The sequence below is a fragment of the Camellia sinensis genome, chromosome 5 (genome assembly GCF_055761805.1).
Source record: "Camellia sinensis isolate YWXY chromosome 5, ASM5576180v1, whole genome shotgun sequence".
NCBI lineage: Eukaryota > Viridiplantae > Streptophyta > Magnoliopsida > Ericales > Theaceae > Camellia > Camellia sinensis.
Window position 1 is genome coordinate 179,087,991 of NC_138965.1, and position 18,546 is coordinate 179,106,536.

At 33.5% G+C, this 18,546-nt stretch overlaps 1 protein-coding gene across 2 annotated transcripts; it reads right to left on the minus strand.

The window, feature by feature from the left end:
- Window positions 1-1,136: 1,136 nt before the first annotated feature.
- Window positions 1,137-17,796, minus strand: LOC114280242 (RNA demethylase ALKBH10B). 2 transcript variants are annotated; one of them, XM_028222594.2, is made up of 8 exons: window positions 16,430-17,796; window positions 15,148-15,276; window positions 14,749-14,867; window positions 14,508-14,625; window positions 4,014-4,133; window positions 3,762-3,874; window positions 3,487-3,641; window positions 1,137-2,218 (listed from the first exon to the last, which is right to left on the minus strand). In XM_028222594.2, exons 1-8 carry the CDS (start codon window positions 17,019-17,021, stop codon window positions 1,474-1,476), a joined length of 2,091 nt encoding a protein of 696 aa, XP_028078395.2. In that variant the 5' UTR covers window positions 17,022-17,796; the 3' UTR covers window positions 1,137-1,473. The 2 variants fall into 2 exon arrangements, with proteins under 2 accessions (XP_028078395.2, XP_082726666.1); XM_082870540.1 differs by having other exon boundaries at window positions 3,762-3,870; window positions 4,010-4,133; window positions 16,430-17,398.
- Window positions 17,797-18,546: the final 750 nt, after the last annotated feature.

Consider the following 18,546-nt stretch of genomic DNA (forward strand, 5'->3'; position numbering starts at 1 on the left):
TAGATGCTGATTTGTCATTGCAAGTAGGAAAGGTTTAACGATAAAGAAAGAGATCTCTTCTTTGTCCACCTTCGCATGGTATGTCAATTTATATTTCATTCACATTTTATTTTATTTTTTTTAAAGAACATGAGAAGAAGAAAACCCCTTCCAAAAATATTCTTAATTCACAACTACAATACGCAAGCACTTTTTATCATTATGCAAGTCATCCTTCTCTTCTACCTTGTAGGGAACACACAAGTCATCGACTTTTAAGTATAAAATAAGCATGTCAAATTATTATTATTTCAACAGAAAAGTCTTAGCACCCACCAAAAAAACCAAAAAAAAAAAAAAGTTTTCCACAATTTCAATTTAAAGCGTAGATTTAATCTTCTTGTTGTGGGAGCCACTTCTTGAATAAATATTGGCGTTACATTTTTAATCATGATCAATCTTTTTAGGTTGAGATTCTCTCCATTACATGATTGTAATTTTATAAATCTAGTTTAGATAATATTCTAAAAATTGATAGCATAGAACTGTGGTTCCAAAGATATCATGGTTTGGTTTGGTTTGATTCTCTATTTTTTGGAACCTTAAGAATTGATTTTGTTCCTAACTCACTTTATAACCGAACCAAACCAGTCATGAACACTCTTACTTAACTATTAGTAAATATCAATTTACTCTTTCATCTATGAACACAAACATTTTAACCCTTTCAATTATTAAGAAAATAAAACAAATAAACAAATTAACAAACAAACATCACTTCCATCCTTATCCCTAAAAAAGGGAAAGTATTTGTAAGATTTTTACAGTCAAAATTTGTGAATACATAGACAAAAGGATAAAATAATCCTAGTTCATAATTATGGGAGTTTTGATATAATTAGACCCTTCTTTTTCATGTTTACTAGAACATAAAAAAAGCTTTCGAATTGGATACCAAACGCACCAAATAAATTGTAGGGTCTTTTTCTCTCCCATTCTCTCCATTCCTTGCCATCTCATCCCATTTCTCCCTTTTTCTAGTAATCCAAAAAGTGATAAAAATGGATTTATTTTCTTTTTCTTCCAAAAGCTAAACGGACTGTTAAAGAATGGATTCAAATATTAGCCAAAACTCAACATCAGCATACCAAGCAAAATAAAAGCGAGCCCTGATCTTCAGATTCAACCAGTGGCAAGGACTTGATTTCAAGTGAGAATGGAAGAAGAGCTACACTTCAAAGTGAAAAAGAGTGAGTTCCTCGTCTTCTAATGTAAGAGGGTTCATCTTCATATAACAAGACAACAAAAAGGGAACAGAAAGCACAAGAGATTGTAAAAGAGTACTACTACTGGGTATACTCCCCCTAACAACCCCCCTTCGCTCACTGGTGTACTTACTATGCTCGAGTCGAAACTTTTGCCGCTCTTTACATTTGCTTTGAACTCACTGCTCTCTCTCTCTCTCTCTCTCTCTCTCTCTCTCTCTCTCTCTCTCTAAACAGTTCCAGCTGGTTTGTTAGCTGCCTTCGTGTCAGCACTTTGCCGCTGATCTTCCTTTGTCACAACTGCTCCATCCAAGCTTCCATTGCACTCTTGTCGCGGCATCTTTCCATCTGCTTTACCTTTTGGAGAAGCACTACTGCCATTTGGCTTATCTAAACCATTTTCTTTCTCTGGCATAGCTGGTGTCTCATCAGAAAAGCTTGTTTCAGTTGCCATAGTCGTTGACAATGATGATTGTTGAGTTGCTGAATTACCAGAACCAGGTGGAGGAAAGAAAACTCCAGTGCCGGGTACTGGTAGACGAGGCGGCAGAGGATGCCTTGGAGGGGCTGCTGACCATCCAGCTGAGGCAGCAGGTGGGATAGCAGCAACTGGTGCAGGAAAAGGCATGGCTGCAGCAACTGGGGCAGCCACAAAAAGTGGTTGGACTTGGATGACATTTGGAGGTGCCAGTTGTGGATGAACAGTTGGAGCTGGCAATACCCCTGTCGTAGGGATTGGCCCATAATGCTTTGGCACAGGATGACGAATATGGTTCGGTGACCTAGTAGGCGGTGGTGGGCCCCAATGAGAGGTTGTTGGTGCTGCTGCAGGTGAAGGAAGACGGTGCCCATCATTAGGTGTAGTTTTCTTTGGTTGTGACTTTGTGAAGGTAACAATTATACGCTGTTTGCGGAGGGAGGGGATTGCATGTTTGGCAAAATCTGATGATTTTCCTTGCATTACAAGCAGGGATCTATATTTTCACCAATTAGAATTAAATCAGGAATATAGCAGGTGATCCCAATGCCAGAAGATCTCAAATAAATAAATGGGAGGACTAAAAACAAGTTCCGGATCAATCAGCAATAAAACTACACTTAATTTTTATGTAAACCATTGGTTTGGTATCGTCAATTGTTTTTCAGCCCTACTCCACCAAGTCTTTTAAGTCAAGGCAGCCCTAGAAAAAGTTTTAAACACAGTTCAGATGAAATACAAGTTCAAGAGGCAATCATAACAAGGTAACTAGGTCCTTGAGTGGTTTTTCAGTCATTTCCCAGTATGAGCCATTCAAAGTTTACATAAACTAGTTTTAGGGTGGCTCTATTTGCACACCACCACTCATCTCAAGGCATACCACTACTCAAGGCACACCTTTAATAAGTTGATAAATAAGCAATTTGCTCAATACACACCACAACTTTCCATCTTTACCCTTACTCATACACCCCACCCACAATCTTCCATTTTTACTCTCATTCACTTACTCACACACTCCACCCCCACCCACGATCCATCTCCCCCTCCTTTCTCTGATTGATGGTCACCCCCACATACCGGTGAGCAAAACCAGTGATGAAGACTCATCAAGACACCGGTGAACAGAACCAGTGGTGAAGACTCCTCAAGATGTCGGTAAAAATTTCAGTTTGCAAACCGTTCGACTCTGGACTTTCGAACCTTAACAATTTGTTCGGACTATTTTTGTCGAACCTTAGCCACTTGTCCGGAGTGTTTCTTTCGAACATTAACCATTTGTTCGACATTTTAGTGTCAAACTCGATTACAAAAGGTGTGTATTATAACCCTTTGTCCTTTGTTGTCATTTTACATAAGGTTAATATTGTAATAAAAAATAAATCAATTAATGGTTTGCCTTGAGATGAAATATGGTGTGCAAATAGAGGCACCCCTAGTTTTTTACACGGAAACAATTTTTCAAAAAAGATTGCCCTCTACGAGCTACCAAAAACAATCTAACAAAGTGGGCTTTTTGTAATAAAATAAAAAATAAAAAACTTATATGGTATTATTAAGCTCTAATAGCTCCTTGGCTACTTTCAACTATGAAGTCATAAATAATCTGGATTATGGAAAAGTCTGTTCAAGTTATGTTTGTATAGCATTTCTCTCTTTTAGAAACTTATAGCATTAAACTTATAGCATTACTTATCTAGAAACCAATATTAACAACTAACAAGATGCATAAGAAGCAAGAGGGAAAAAGATGGAAAAGATTACCCAGGTGCAAGAGGAAGTCTAAGGGAACCTCTATAATCCCCAGGATGGTCTATTCCAATTACTTTCCCAAAAGTCATTTCACATTCTGTCAAGAACAGGAGACACACAGGCCTTCCAAACCATGCTGGCCACATATGTGGTTGTGAGTGATCACCCTGCAAATAAGAGCGCCACAATTAGGCCTGCATAATGTTATGCACAATTTTCCAAAATCAAGTAATATATGTATATATATATAGTTTTGTTTAATGATATATCATAAAATGGTTAGCAACCTCATTAAAGATATCGATAATGCAGGAGTCTGGCTTCACTGTCATAACTTGCATTCCAGCTAAGCGTTCAATTACATCTTGCAGCAAGCCAGGGATGGATTCTATTCTTCTGTCTGCAAATTTCATCTCAATTACCAACAAATATGAAAAAAAGAAAAACATAATAAAATTTATTAAGAAAGCAAAAAAGAAAGAATTTTTTCAAAATTTGCTTTTCGAAAAACAGGGGCTTTGCACAAGTATGGAACATGCCTTTGGACATCCCCACCACATTTTCATCTTCAGGAGGTGCATCTGCAATGGGGAGGCCCAACTGAATCATCTCTCTTCCATGCCCCTTCATGGGTCTCTTCGAAACCACAAATGTTTGACCTGCATATTAACAAAAAAGAGCATAGAAATTATTGACATTAACAAGCAGAAAGAGCTGAAACTTCAGCACAAAACACCACTTTCCGCTTGATATACATAGTGAACTGAATGAAAAATATGCCCAAAAATTCATGTTTCCAGTAAGCACCAAATCATCTAAAATTTCAAACTGAGCTAACCAATGCACCACAGACACACAGAATTAGGAAGTGTCACAATGCAGTTCTGTTTTGAGAGAACTTCAAGCAAATAAAAGGGAAGCGTTAGGTGTCTATACGAGACCAGTGCTAATAATTGCCATTTATATATGGAGTTGAAAGTTTTAATCATGGACCATTCATACATGTAACACTAGAAACATGAAAGTTAAAATACTGTAATTTTAAGAATTCCAAAGCAGGACCACTAGCCAAATTATCAGATCCAGCGGCACCCCCAACATAATGTAATAAGGTGATGGTTTGGAAAAAAAATGAAATGCACCACAATTGGCATATCAGGTTCTTATTGAGTAAAATAAATGCATGTTTCCAGCTTTGTAACAATACATGCAACTATTTTTTGAAGAATGAATATAATTTTATTATTAAAAATATTTAAAAACTAACAACGTAACAGTCAGCAAACACATGAAAAATTATCAAAGAATTCCAAATCATGTTGTAGGACTCCTCGACGAGTTTTAAAGAAATAAAGCATACATAACTAAGAGGGGTAAGAAAAAAGAAAATGAAAACAATAAGACTACCAAACAGACCACACATGTCATACACCTAAAATCCAGCACTTGAAAACGCTTTTTTATGAGCAATTGCTTGAGGACTTCCCTTGAACCCAAGTTACCACAAAATCTTTTTGGGAATACTAAAGGTAGTTCAAAATCTTATCGCAAGAAGATGGTAAAAACATCACAAGAGGGAGCAACCCATATACCAAACAAAATGTATAAACTATACAATTCCAAGGCCTTTCCAAAATCCAAAAATTGGTTTATGGATGGGAAGCCACACCCAAAAATCAACTATACAATATGGACAAAAATTTACTCTTCAATCTAAAAACAGTTTCTTCTCTTCCATCAAAATTTCTTCTATTTCTTTCTCCCCATATCAACCATATCAAAGCCAACAAAACCAGCCCCCATGCCTTCATTCTCCTCCCCCACACCCGAGTTGCTACCCATGAGCTAAGCAACTTCCCATCCAAACGAGGGAATATCCAGTCCACACCAAACAACGTAAGAAGCGAAGACCACAACTCGCTTGCCACCTCAGAATGGGTGAGGAGCTGCCTCATTGACTCCTCATTTTTCTTGCACAGGCAACACCAATTGACATGCACTTGTCTCCTTTTAATCAAGTAATCAATAGTGAGAATCTTGACATGTGTCGCACACCAAACACAGCAGGCCACTACTCTGGCACTATCACAGATATCATAATTTCAAATCTAAAAAGTGTCCTCACCCTCCTAATGCCCCAGCAACTTGGCAAGATTGGAGCAATGATTAGAAACTGGTCTCAGAAGAACTTAATGAACAATCTTCAGAAATCTATCAATACAAGACATAGATATCCCCTCCTGACATCTCACCCAAGAAATCTAGGATAATCCAAGAAATCTATCATCCAATTGTTATGTATCATCCAAGACACCTGGGATAATACCAGAAAAACTGGACTACTATCGTACAAGCTATGCATATGAATGTTCCAATGACTTGGAACCTGAGTGAAGAAAAAGTGCCAGTCTCATTGGAGTGTATAGGGAAATTTTGATTCAGTTTGCACATTCTTATGTAGCAAACCACTAACTCTTATTCCAAGTTATATCATAATCAATCAAACTTAAAGCTTCCAAAGTTATTCCAGGCTTACAAAAAAGTTGCTAAAAACTCAAGGACAGGACTCAGTTTAAGCCAGGTCTAATCATATCCAAACCTAAATCAAATATCAGCAATGACAGCAGGTAAGGGAGGCTTACGCAATGAAAGAACTAAGATTGATTCGATCAAATACAAGATCACAGCTTATCCAACTAGCACATAACAATTTATGAAGAAACTAAACAAAGCTTTAAAAATCCCTCCAAAAGGAAACAAACTTTAATAAGTACAATATAAACATTTAATCTGATTCAGAACTTTACACCAAATAGAGCTGATAGCATCCAATAAAACCAAAGGTTGACACTGCTTGCACCAACTTTGGAGATTAAAGTGTTTCTTATGGACATGTTCATCATTTTTCCAGCAGATCATGAGCATTTATTTATTTTATTTTATTTTATTTGAACAGCTTGTAGATTATGAGCCGTGGAGCTCAACTCTCTTTCCAGTGATAAATTAAGTAAACATCAATGGATTTATCAAAAAAAGACTCACAAGAAAACATTCTGGATTTTATCAAGAGAGTTATTAGCCAAAGAAACATTGTCAAGAATAGATGACAAGGAAGCAAATTCAATGATTTGCAATCATTTAGAATTCCACAAAACTGGAAATTCTAAGAGATCAAATTAGAGTTAGAAGAAACCAATGAAGCAATCAGAACATTAAAGTGTATCATATCTTTCCACATATAGTAAGATAATATGGATTGTTTTTTACATTAGCACAAAGGTGCAAAAATAAAAAATAAAAAAACAAATAAAAAATATGGTGCAAGGAAAAATAGATGTAAAACAACATATATAAGACATGGAAATGAGTACTATAGTTAATCATTCCATTGCTAATTGACATGAAAGTTAGCATTCAGATATAACGTTTAACAAATATGGCATTTCATGTATCAATTTAGATAAAATAATCTATATGAAATCCAGTCATGAACTCTTTAGGTCCGTCAGAGGAAATCATGTAGTTAGTGGCTACTTCAAGTACAACCCTTTACTTGTCATCTATATCTACAAATGGTAATGTGTGGAGGGTCAGCAAGATAAACAAATTTGAAGCATCTATTTCCTTCATATATATTAGACAGTCACACAGTACTCTAGGTAATCTGGATAACAACTACATAAAAATAATTTCCTATATTTAATGAAAGAACAGCACAATTATAAAAATAACATAAAATCTCATCTAAAAGGGAAAGAGAATGCAAATGACACCAGCTGAAGATTTCACAAGCTATGATTACATTTAATGTGGGGTATTAAGTTCTATATGCAATATTTCTTGACCATCGTGACTAGGTTATAGGCATAGATTAATCCGTACATGCATCTCAGATTCAAATGCATTAAGATGGAAGGAAAAGCATAAAACAGATATGATGAACTCTTCCAAAATTCTTAATACATACTTCTAATAGACTTTTCAGCAACCCTTCAGACACTCGGTACTTGCCATTTGGTCTAGCAAATTAACAGATTTGCTTCTTCTATAAGTTTCAATTCAAGGCTCTGTTTTAAAAAAGAGTAGGCATTATGTGTTAATTTTTTTTCACCAGCAGTATGTCAAGCTCTTAAGCTTCTCAGATTTCTCCTTGTTGCTCTTCTTCAAATCCGGATAAATCGCAGAGTGCATGCATACTTTGGGACCAACGTTGCATGTTGTAACTCCCTCTCTGCTTTACATTCCTACCGTGTCGTACTTTCTGACTAAAATAAATTTGATAGAAGCTAACAAAAATAAATTCTCAACAAAAGAACGCAATAGTTGGGAAACTTTGCCTCAACCTTCCTGGCAAAAAATGACACTAACCCCGTAATAGGGTGTGTTTTTGCCATGTAATTACTAATCAAAGAAATTCCAGTCACAAGATATTATAAATAATCAAATCAATAAATAAACAAATGTTGAAGCAGCACTTGAAGCTTAGTTTAATTTTCCGCAAGTGCTAGCTTGACCAAAATTGTAACAGCAAGTGATATTACTACTACTATTAAGTTCAACACACTGTTCTTTGCTTGAATTTAAATTGAAATAATTTATCTCCTAGTGCTGATCTATTTGACTTCTCGCTTGGGTTTTATTAATAGAAATCCATTTCTTCATTTCTACAGTTCATGTCGGATTGGTTTTATAAAAAAATAAGTCGAACATTAGCAACAAGGAATGCATTTGAGGACTGAATACCCTGGTATTAGAATCAACGATTCACAATAAGTATCAATCTGTTTGATTTCTTGGTCAAGTGCTAGCTTAACCAAAATTGCCACAGCAAGTGATACTACTATTACTACTATTAAGTTCAACACACTGTTCTTCACTTCAATTCAAATTGAAATAATTTACCTCCAGATATTGATCTATTTGATTTCTTGCTTGGGGTTTATTAATAGAAATCCATTTCTTCTTCATTGCTGTAGTTCACGTCTGATTATTTTATAAAAATAATAAGTTGAACATTAGCAACATGAATGCATTTGAGGATTGAATCTCATGTATTAGAATCGTATGATTCACAATAAGTATCATACGATTCAGTTCCATACACCAAGAAAGTATCATACGATTCAGTTTCATACACCAAGAAATCGATTCATTTCTGGAAGTGAATTGATAGGAAGCAAGAATCACATCAGAATCATACGATTCACGATATGTATTGCACAATTGGATTCAATACACCAATCAATCAATTCAACTTTATCCATGTGATTCAACTTGCAAAATAAATATTTGGAAGCATCAAGTGAGAAGTTTTGAAAAGTGTAGTGATATTGGAAGTTTGGACCCTTTGAAGCGAGTATCTGGATTACTCGAGTTGCAAAATATTTATAACTAGCCCCTTCGATAAAGATTGAAGAACAAAGATTTGAAGACTTTTGGAGTTTTTTATAGTTTGTCTCCTAACTTTTGTTTTTGAATAATCTCTTTTTCACACAGGTATAGATTTGTACTTGTACAAGAAGTTGGTCACTTTTTGATATAGGGTACATATAGACTTCAGTTTTGGTACAACATACAAAAGTTAAAATCGGAACTTGTGAATCATGTGTGGGTATAATATCATGAATGAATGAGTAGTGTTAAATTTATCTCACTTTGATTTGAAATTTTGAATTTTTTAACTTATTCTATGATGGATTTTGGATTTTGCTTTCTCTAATTCATAAAAGTAAATGTATCTATTGATTATCATAAAGTAAAAAGTACGGATAGCGTGTACGTGTCGTCAGACACCAACACTCGTTGGATACTTCCCAACATGTATACAATTTCTAAAAGTAAATGTATCTATTGATTGTCATAAACTAAGTATGGGTAGTGTGTACGTGTCAGACACCAATACTCATTGGACACTTCCCAACACGTGTCGGACACACACCCAAATGTGTCATATTATTTTTCTAAATTTTTATAGACCGAATAAACTGACACTTGGGAGACACACATATCAGCCACACACATATGAAACACATTATAAGTTTGTACAAAATAATTTAGAATAAAATGATAAAAGAAAACTTGTGTAGATAATTTATACCTATTAATCACTCCTTCAAACATTAAAAATTAGTACCATGTTGCATTTTTTTTTTTAATTATCTCTGAATGAAATATTTATATATATGAAAAAGGACGAATTACACTAACAGTCCCTTTAGTTTGGAGCTTGAGTCACTTTAATCCCTGACTTTTCAATTGTGACACATTTGATTTTGAATTTTAAATCTTATTCCAAATAAGAACAATTGAAGATAACATTGTTCAATTTCAAGGGCAAAGTCGTCAATTTGATAAAATATAAATTTACAGACAAAAATAAATATCAAAAAATATTTTTGAATTTTTAAAAATAATTTCTACCCACCAAAGATAAAATTATGTATAATTAATAAATCTTTTAGACATTTATTTATTTATTTATTTTACCAAATTAATTTCTATTATGTGTTTGGATGATGATTATGTAATGGATGGTTGTTAGGGTTTTAATGTGTAATCGATATATTTAATATATGAAATGTTTTTAGTTTTAGATTTTTTGATTTAATGGATTAGTTTAATTATGATATCAAAATTGTTGCCATATTTAACTTTTGAAAAAATAGAAACTAATTTCCAAACACATAATAAAAATGAGACATTTACACACAAGTTCTAATTTATAAACTTATACTCTATTGGCCCTGTTTGGTAGGGCTTATTTCCAGCTTATTTCAGTTTTTAGCTTAATTTAAGCTATTTTGATGTGTTTAGTTCAGCTTAATAATACAACTTATAACTTTTTGTAAGTCAAAAATCAACTTATTTTTTAAGTGGGGGAGGAGAAGCTTAATTTATAAGTCAAAAATCAGTTTATGTTCACAGTTATAAGTTATAAGCTGTTAGACTATAAGTCATAGGCCCTGTTTGGTAAAACTTATTTCCAACTTATTTCAGCTTTTAGCTTAATTTAAGCTATTTTGATGTGTTTGATTCAGCTTAACAATACAGCTTATAGCTTTTTATAAGTCAAAAATCAGCTTATGTTCACAGTTATAAGGTATAAGCTGTTAAACTATAAGTTATAATCACTTTCCCACAGCTCTACCAAACGGGGCCATTAAGTCCTAATTAAGATTTTTTGAACCTTCAAGTCCTATTAAATTTTTAATAGTCGAAATTACCCTTCAAACAATAATTGTTCATCATTTATGATTATCTATAAAGGAACATGATGATTTGATATTATTTTGATTTTTAAAACTTTAAAATATCAACTTTCAAATTGAAAAACTAAAAAAAATAAATAAATAAAATAACACTTTTTTTATGAAAAAAATTGAATTATTTTTGTGCAAAACTGAAAATTTCGTGTCTACAAAGGAGTACAATGATGGAACATTGATGTGCAAAACTGGAAAAAAAATAATAATAACAATAATAATTTAAAAATGAAAAACTGATAATATTTTAGTTTTATTGGATAGTTGAATCAAACCAATAAGTAGAAAGGCAAAAACGTTTAATCTCATACTTTATTTTTTTTTTATCAGTTAGTGAAACAATTATATAGAATAATACTATGCAAAATTGATAATGTTCTTAGTTTTAAAAATTTTAAAAAAAAAAAAAAAAAAACTGGTAATATTCTCAATTTTACTAAATAGAACTTATTGGTTCAAAAAATCTTACATAGGATCTAAGCTGCCATAACATTTGTAAATAGGACTTTTAGGTAATTAACTCAATAAAAATTAATTTGATAAAAAAAATAAATACATAAATGTCTACAAAATTTATCAATTTTACATAATTTTATCTTTAGTGGGTAGAAATAATTTTTACAACTTCAAAAATATTTTTTTGACATTTATTTTTGTCAAATTAGTTTATATTTTATCAAATTGATGACTTTGCCCTTGAAATTGAACAATGGTATCTTCAATTGTTCTTATTTGAAACAAGATTCAAAATTCAGAATTAAACATATCACAATTGAAAAGTCAGGGATCAAAGTAATACAAGGCGCAAACTATATGAACCGTTAATGTAATTTGCCCTCTAAAAAATGACATATAATAAATATATAAAACTATATATTTTGCGAGTGTCCCCAACGTGTCGTATCCTATATTTTTTTAAATTTACCGTGTCAGAGTATTCGTGTCCTGTTGTGTATCCATGCTTCTTAGGTCAAAAATTATATTATGCTCAATAATGTAATATCTTAGTTGCAAGAACCTCCAACTAGGGTGACAAATCTACTCTAAAACCGTAATTTCACAATTTAAAGCAAGAATCTACTTAGCACTCATTCCTATAAAAAAGGGTCAATCATAATTCACACTCCTACACTTCCACCAAAATCTCACTCAAGCCCCTCCACTTACAATTGTGACAATCAACCTCTACACTTTAAATCAAGTTGTAAGGTTACCCTTTGGTCCATCTACCATTAACAAGGCTAGCGGACATTAAAAGTGGAGAAATCAAAGTGAGATTTTGTTGAAAGTATAGGGTGCAAATGAGGCGAGAAAAAATGTCATGAATGACTCACATAACAAATTATGTCAGCCTTTTATTAACAATAGATGAACCAAAGGATGACATTGCAACTCGACTTGTCACAATTGAAAATGGAAGGGTCAAAATGAGATTTTGGTGAAAGTGCACAGGTACTAAGTGTAACTAACCCCATCAAAAAAGAGTCGCGTTACCGACTAGAATGAAACCTCTCAAACATGAGTTCCAAAGAAGCAAAAGAAAAGGTACCGAGTATGAAAAAATCTGTAACACATCATATTATAGGGAAAAACTAACTCAAATTAATTCTAGTATTTCCTATTTACAAAATATTTATTTAGATTTACAGAAACAACAATTTGTTTCTAACACTAATATCTAATATTTATTCACAATTTAACATGCATATTACAACTAAGCAAAAAATATTTCTTATAATATATTAGTATACTTGTATATAAAATATATAAAATGCTTACCAGAAAACGTTATTATGCTAGCCATTTAATTTTTAAAACACACGTTACACTTTCATTCAAAATGGTGAATTTAAGACAGCTTTTGGTAATATATATTTGTTTATTAAAACACATGTTACACCCATGTTTAATTTAATTTTTAAAACACGTGTTACAGCCATGTTTAGTAAACCAGTTTCCTAAGGAAAATGGAGGGAGGAAGAAAACGAAAATCCTACAAGATAAGATTACAGACAAAAACGACCATGTAGTCTTCAAGAACCATGGAGAATAAGACCTTAAATCCACCCAAATTCCATCATGCAGCAAGATGTAGTAGTATGTCTGAGGCACAAAAAACAAAGGTGAACCTTTGTTTTTAGAAGGGCAAATCTATACATATTTTGATGGTCTACAAGTGTTTCCATTTCCCGATAATGAAGTACACGCAATGTTATAAAAAATAATAATAATAATAAAATAAAAATAAAAAAAAAAAGGCTAACAAAGATATAAAATGGTCATCCTCCTGCTATGAGCAGCAGCAAACAAGAAGAGATGTGCGGTGATGCTACAAATGATCCTTCAATAAAGGTATTGTGTTTTGCAGGAGTTGAAACTACTAGCATAATCAAATCCAGTTTGCAGTGGCAAGCTCAAGTTCAGAATTATTGGGTACTGGAAATCAGTCATGATGTCAGCTAACGATGTGTTTCGTTGGAGGATTTGGGAAGAGATTTGGAAATGGAAAGGGAAAGGTAAAAAAAATGGATAAAACTAAGTGAGATATAGGTATATTTTATTCATATTCACCTACTTTTTTTTTTTTCCTTTCCAAATCTCTTCCCAAATCCCTCAACCAAACACAACGTAAAACATCACAACAGTCATCCTTCTTGTTATGGTCAAAAATCCTTCCAGCTACAAGCAGCAGCAAACAGTAAGAGGTGCACGCCATATGATGCTATAAATAATCTTTCATTTTGGTGTTGCAATTTTTGGGGGAGATTATTAAGTCAAACCAAAGCTGTTAAAATCGGGATGTTATGTTGGATCATTGAAAGGGACTACTGGATCGGATCATAGTATCGGATTGAGGATCGTAAGATTCTAATTTCAATGTAAAATAAAATGAAAAATTATCAATAATGATAATATATGTTATGTAATTTTAAAAATATTAAAGAAAATGATAAATTTGATACAATGCATCTTTTATGTTAACATCAATTAGAAGAGACATTTGAAAAAAATGTTTATAGTCAATTTTTTTATATAGATATACACATATACATACATATATATAAGAAATAAATAACAACAAAAAATCTGTTAGGATCAGGATCATAGTAGAATCGGGATCGTGTGCAACTCTACACGATTTTATGAATAGGATCATAATAACTTTAAGATCCTACTAATTTTAAGATCTAGTGTGATCCGGATCGTTTAAAACAACTGAAATCGTAGGATCATAAGATCCTACGATCCGGATCGGGATTCTAATAACTATGAGTCAAACCACATATCATCCTCAAATCCAGTTTGCATAGCGATAAATTCAGCGACAAGGAATTATTAGGTACGTGAATTTACTCAGAACTTTGAGAAATAATTTTGATAGTATGTATGGTAATAATTTAACTATAGTTTTTCTTTTGAAAAGTAAAAAAATTGACAATAGGGCATGAGCGACAAAAGAAATATGGAATAACATTCTCACACACCTTTGTGGATGCATGTGCATACAAACACACACAGATTCTTAGTTTCTAGTAGAAATTCCATGGCTATTATTAATCACCTACATATAGTTTATCTCACTAAAAAGAATAAATCCATCAGATAATATGTCAACTAAGAGAAAATCAAAATTCAAAATAAAAGAGAAACTCAAAATTCTCAACAAATAAACTTTCAGATGATATGTATAGTTCAATGGAAACTCTTAAAAAGAACAGTATAAGTTAGTTATTCTACTCCAAATAAAAGAGAATGCATTGGCGAACTTGCCTTGAAACTGCCCTCTTTTCCCTGCAGCTCTCAAATCATTTACCAATGAAACAAGCTTTGAAACTTCAGATAAATCTAACAGTTCTTCATACAATTTCATCCCATCAACCACATTAACCTATTGATGAAAACCGGCAAATCTTAGAACTAGAAGATACAAAATAAGTAAAGCTATATTTCAACAAAATTTTAAGAATAAATAGCTTAAAGGAATAAATCTGAAAGAGTAAAGGAATATTACCGCCTTTCCATTTAATATCTCAGTGCCAACAAAAGTTTTTGGGCTAATCATGAGATTTTGCTTCTTATGTGGATTTTCCATAGAATTTGAATCACTCTCCACAGACACATTGCAAGGCCCTTCAAAAAAGAGAGTAGGAATTAGAAACTTTAAATGATAAGCTATGCCAGCCGCAGCATCAGAAAAGAAAAAGGAAGGAGCGAAATTGTTGACATTTTTAAGACAAACATAAAATAGGAGTTTTATGTGAAAGACTCAATGCTTAACCAGTTAATGGGAGTGGGTATCTAGAAACAGCTTTAAACATCATTTTCAATTAGCATAACCACCCCTTGTCTAAGTCAAACTCCTTAAGAACTCCACACACAAATAAATAAGAGGAAAAAAAAAAAAAAAAACCTTTAGAATCTGCGGTGAACTTATCGTCCTCTTGTCTTTCCATCTCAGGTTCTGAATTGCCGGACATCGTTCTTTGTGAATCAATAGAACTCCTGACACATGTATCTGCTTGAGGTTTTGCAACCGTATCTGCTCCAACACCAAACCCTATAAGTCAATATTGCCCCACAATTTTTCTAATGATCAAAGGCATCATGTTAATTGATGGTAAAAATTTCTTTCTGCACGACTGAGTAATATGGTTTTTTTTAACTAAATCAAGTATAATAAGACCAAACACATATTATTATCAGAAGTGATAAACTATTGCTATCTAAAGGATTCACCATGATCTATTTGTTTTGAGAAAATAATGATAAAAAAAGTTATGACTTAATACAAAAGAAACAAACTGCAAATTTTGTCGTGACTTTCATATTGAAAGTGAGAAAATAGCGGCACAGTGAGTAGAAGGAAGACAATCATGACTTCAGATACTCTTATGTTGCTGCAATGATAACCAAGACTACAACGAATAGAAGATCTATGTATTGCTGCCAAAAAAACAAAATTGTAACCTGCGGGTACATTCATGTATGCCGCATTTCGCTGTCATGTTAAAACATCTTTCAAGGCTTTTAAGACACTGAAACTTATTATATGGCATAATCAATGTCCTCTATTGTCATGCTTTTATTATCAGAAGTGTCGAGCAGTAATCTATAACTTTACATACATCTATCAAATCAGCGGAAAAATTAACTTTTTTTCAGCTAAAACGACTGAAAAATAGAGTTTCCTCCTATGAGAGAGACTACTGTTCACTGAGAAATTGCACATCTTGCTCTTGCCAGAACCTTCGTATTATTGCACATCAACCAAACACCCAAAAAAAGAGTTCCAATAAACTTCCAGGAATATGGTGCCTTGGCAAAGGGATTGCAGGTGATGCATAAATAACTACATTATCTACATAGACATTATCGAGAACACACACACACACACACACAATGTGACATGCGGTCCAAATTCTAAATGTCAGCTGAAACAAGAAACAGTTATTGGTACGTCACAGTTCATTTATATATAGCCTTATAAACATAACAATATAAGAATTATGTTATGTAAGTCAAAAGTAACCAGCATCCTCGTCATAAAAGGAAAGGTATTTAAAATTCCCAAATTTATAAATGACTATCAATTATAAACTGCAAAACCAATGTAATGAAGTAAATTTAACGATCAGTTCAGTTCACTTGGCATCAACAAATGCCACAAAAGTAACAACACATTCAATTGTTACCTCTTTTATCCTCTGAAATTGCCTCATCCTTGCCATTCAATTTAGCTTCTCCTACTTTCTCAGTTACTCTCTCTCCTTTCTCCAAACCCACATTGCTAGAAGCATTGGCATTATAACTATGACAATCTACATTAGAATTATGACCTTCCTTCACAAGATCAACCCTCTGTCCTTGCCTAGACCCAACACCAGATCTCTTAAACTCCTTCGTGGGCACCTTTACATGATCAAAAAATCGCTGTTGCTGCCTCCAAGTCACCTGTTGCAAGGTGTACATCACCTCGTTCACCGAGAAGTACTGTTGCATATGAAGAACAGGATTCCAATAACACCTCCTCTGCTGTATACACTCAATCACCCCATCATATTCACCAGGCTCACCAACCAACCTCAAATGGTTGCACAACGAATCGATTATCGCATTGGCGGCAGCGAATTCCCCACGCAGCCACGAGATAAACCCGTCCCGCTCATCCGGGAACCACTGTCGGTGGTGGGGGTGGTGGAGGATCTCTCCTCCGCCTCCGCCACCGCCGCCACTAGGAAACTGCATTTTGTCTGATACAACCACATTTCCAGATGACATTGACATGAAAAATATACACAACACTATTATATTTATCACCCTACCACATAAATAGCTAGTTTGTTCCCAGATCTAGAGCACACCCAGATCATAAAACTCAGAACCCAGATCAAATCCCAAAAAAAACCAGTAAGAATCTGAAATGAAATTACCAAAGGGGGACTGGTACAGTGAAATGCAATTGTTATGGATCACTGGAACCAGCTTGCAAATGCAATGAATTGTACATAGAAACTATACATATCGTAAGAAAGATAGAAATTGCAATGTACACGAGCGATTTGCGTGTGAAATGTGCAGATTATTGTGAGGTGAATTGATTGTCCAGATCTGGAAAGTGAGAGAATCAACGGAAGGAGCGTGTGAGTGACGTAAAGATCATTGTTTGGATAAGCTAAATAATTGTGCTTTTTATTTTTATTTATTTTTTTAATAAAAAAATATGTAAAAAAATAGATAGATGTTATGAAAATAAAAAATAAAAAATAAAAATAAAAACATAAATTATTTTGCGTAGGCCGAAAAATGGCTTATTCAAGACGCATATATGGTCAAAAATGGTGGCTCTGCCTGTCTGCGTCTGTGTTTCTCTCTCTCTACAAAACCATCTGTATTTCGTTGAGCTGCGTGTGGATCGGATCGGACCAGGACCAGAATATTATATTGGATCATTTGGGTCCAAGTCGAGAGCTAGCGACAAATTTTTTTGTTCAAACTTTTTTTTTTTTTTTTTTTTGCTGCTAAACATTCTTGATATCGCGTGAATTCTCACGATTTGTATGGCCCTGTTTGGTACAGCTTAATTTCAGTTTATTTCAGCTTTCAGCTTAATTTAAGCTATTTTGATGTGTTTGATTTAACTTATAGCTTATAGCTTATAGTTTTGTGGAAGTCAGAAAACAGCTTATTTTTTGAGTGGGGCAGGAGATGCTTTAAGAATAAGCTGGAAATCAGCTTAAGCTGAAAGTTATAAGTTATAAGCTGTTTAGGCATAAGCTATAAGCACTTTCCCACAGCTCTACCAAACGGGGCCTATATGCCGATCCTCTAAAAAGTCGTTTGGCCGGTGATTTAAGCAAATGTCAATTAATACATCAATTAATAAAGGTTATAGTGGCAATTGATAAAAATAACACCGATTATTGGATCCATCGTCTAGTCACATCATTAGACGGAATCAAGCTCCCCTTATTTAAGTGGATCAAACATTTTCTTTTAATAAACGGCTTTGCTAGAGAGCTCTAGTAGAGCTGCTCTAACAGCAGCTCTACTGAGCTGGCACACCCGATCAAAAAAAAAAAAAAAAAAAAAGAAAAGAAAAGAGGAAGAAGACAAAATAAAAAGAGGAAGAAGACAAATTAATGCTATTTTAGAGCTCTTCTTTTGGAGCTCTAAAACATTTTTCTTTAATAAATATAGAATAAATTATACTTACACCTCCTTTGTTTTAGGGCTTATTGGTATTTTGACTCACAAAATTGTGTTGGACTAATTTTATAAGCCTATTTAATTTAGGGGAATTGATTCAAAA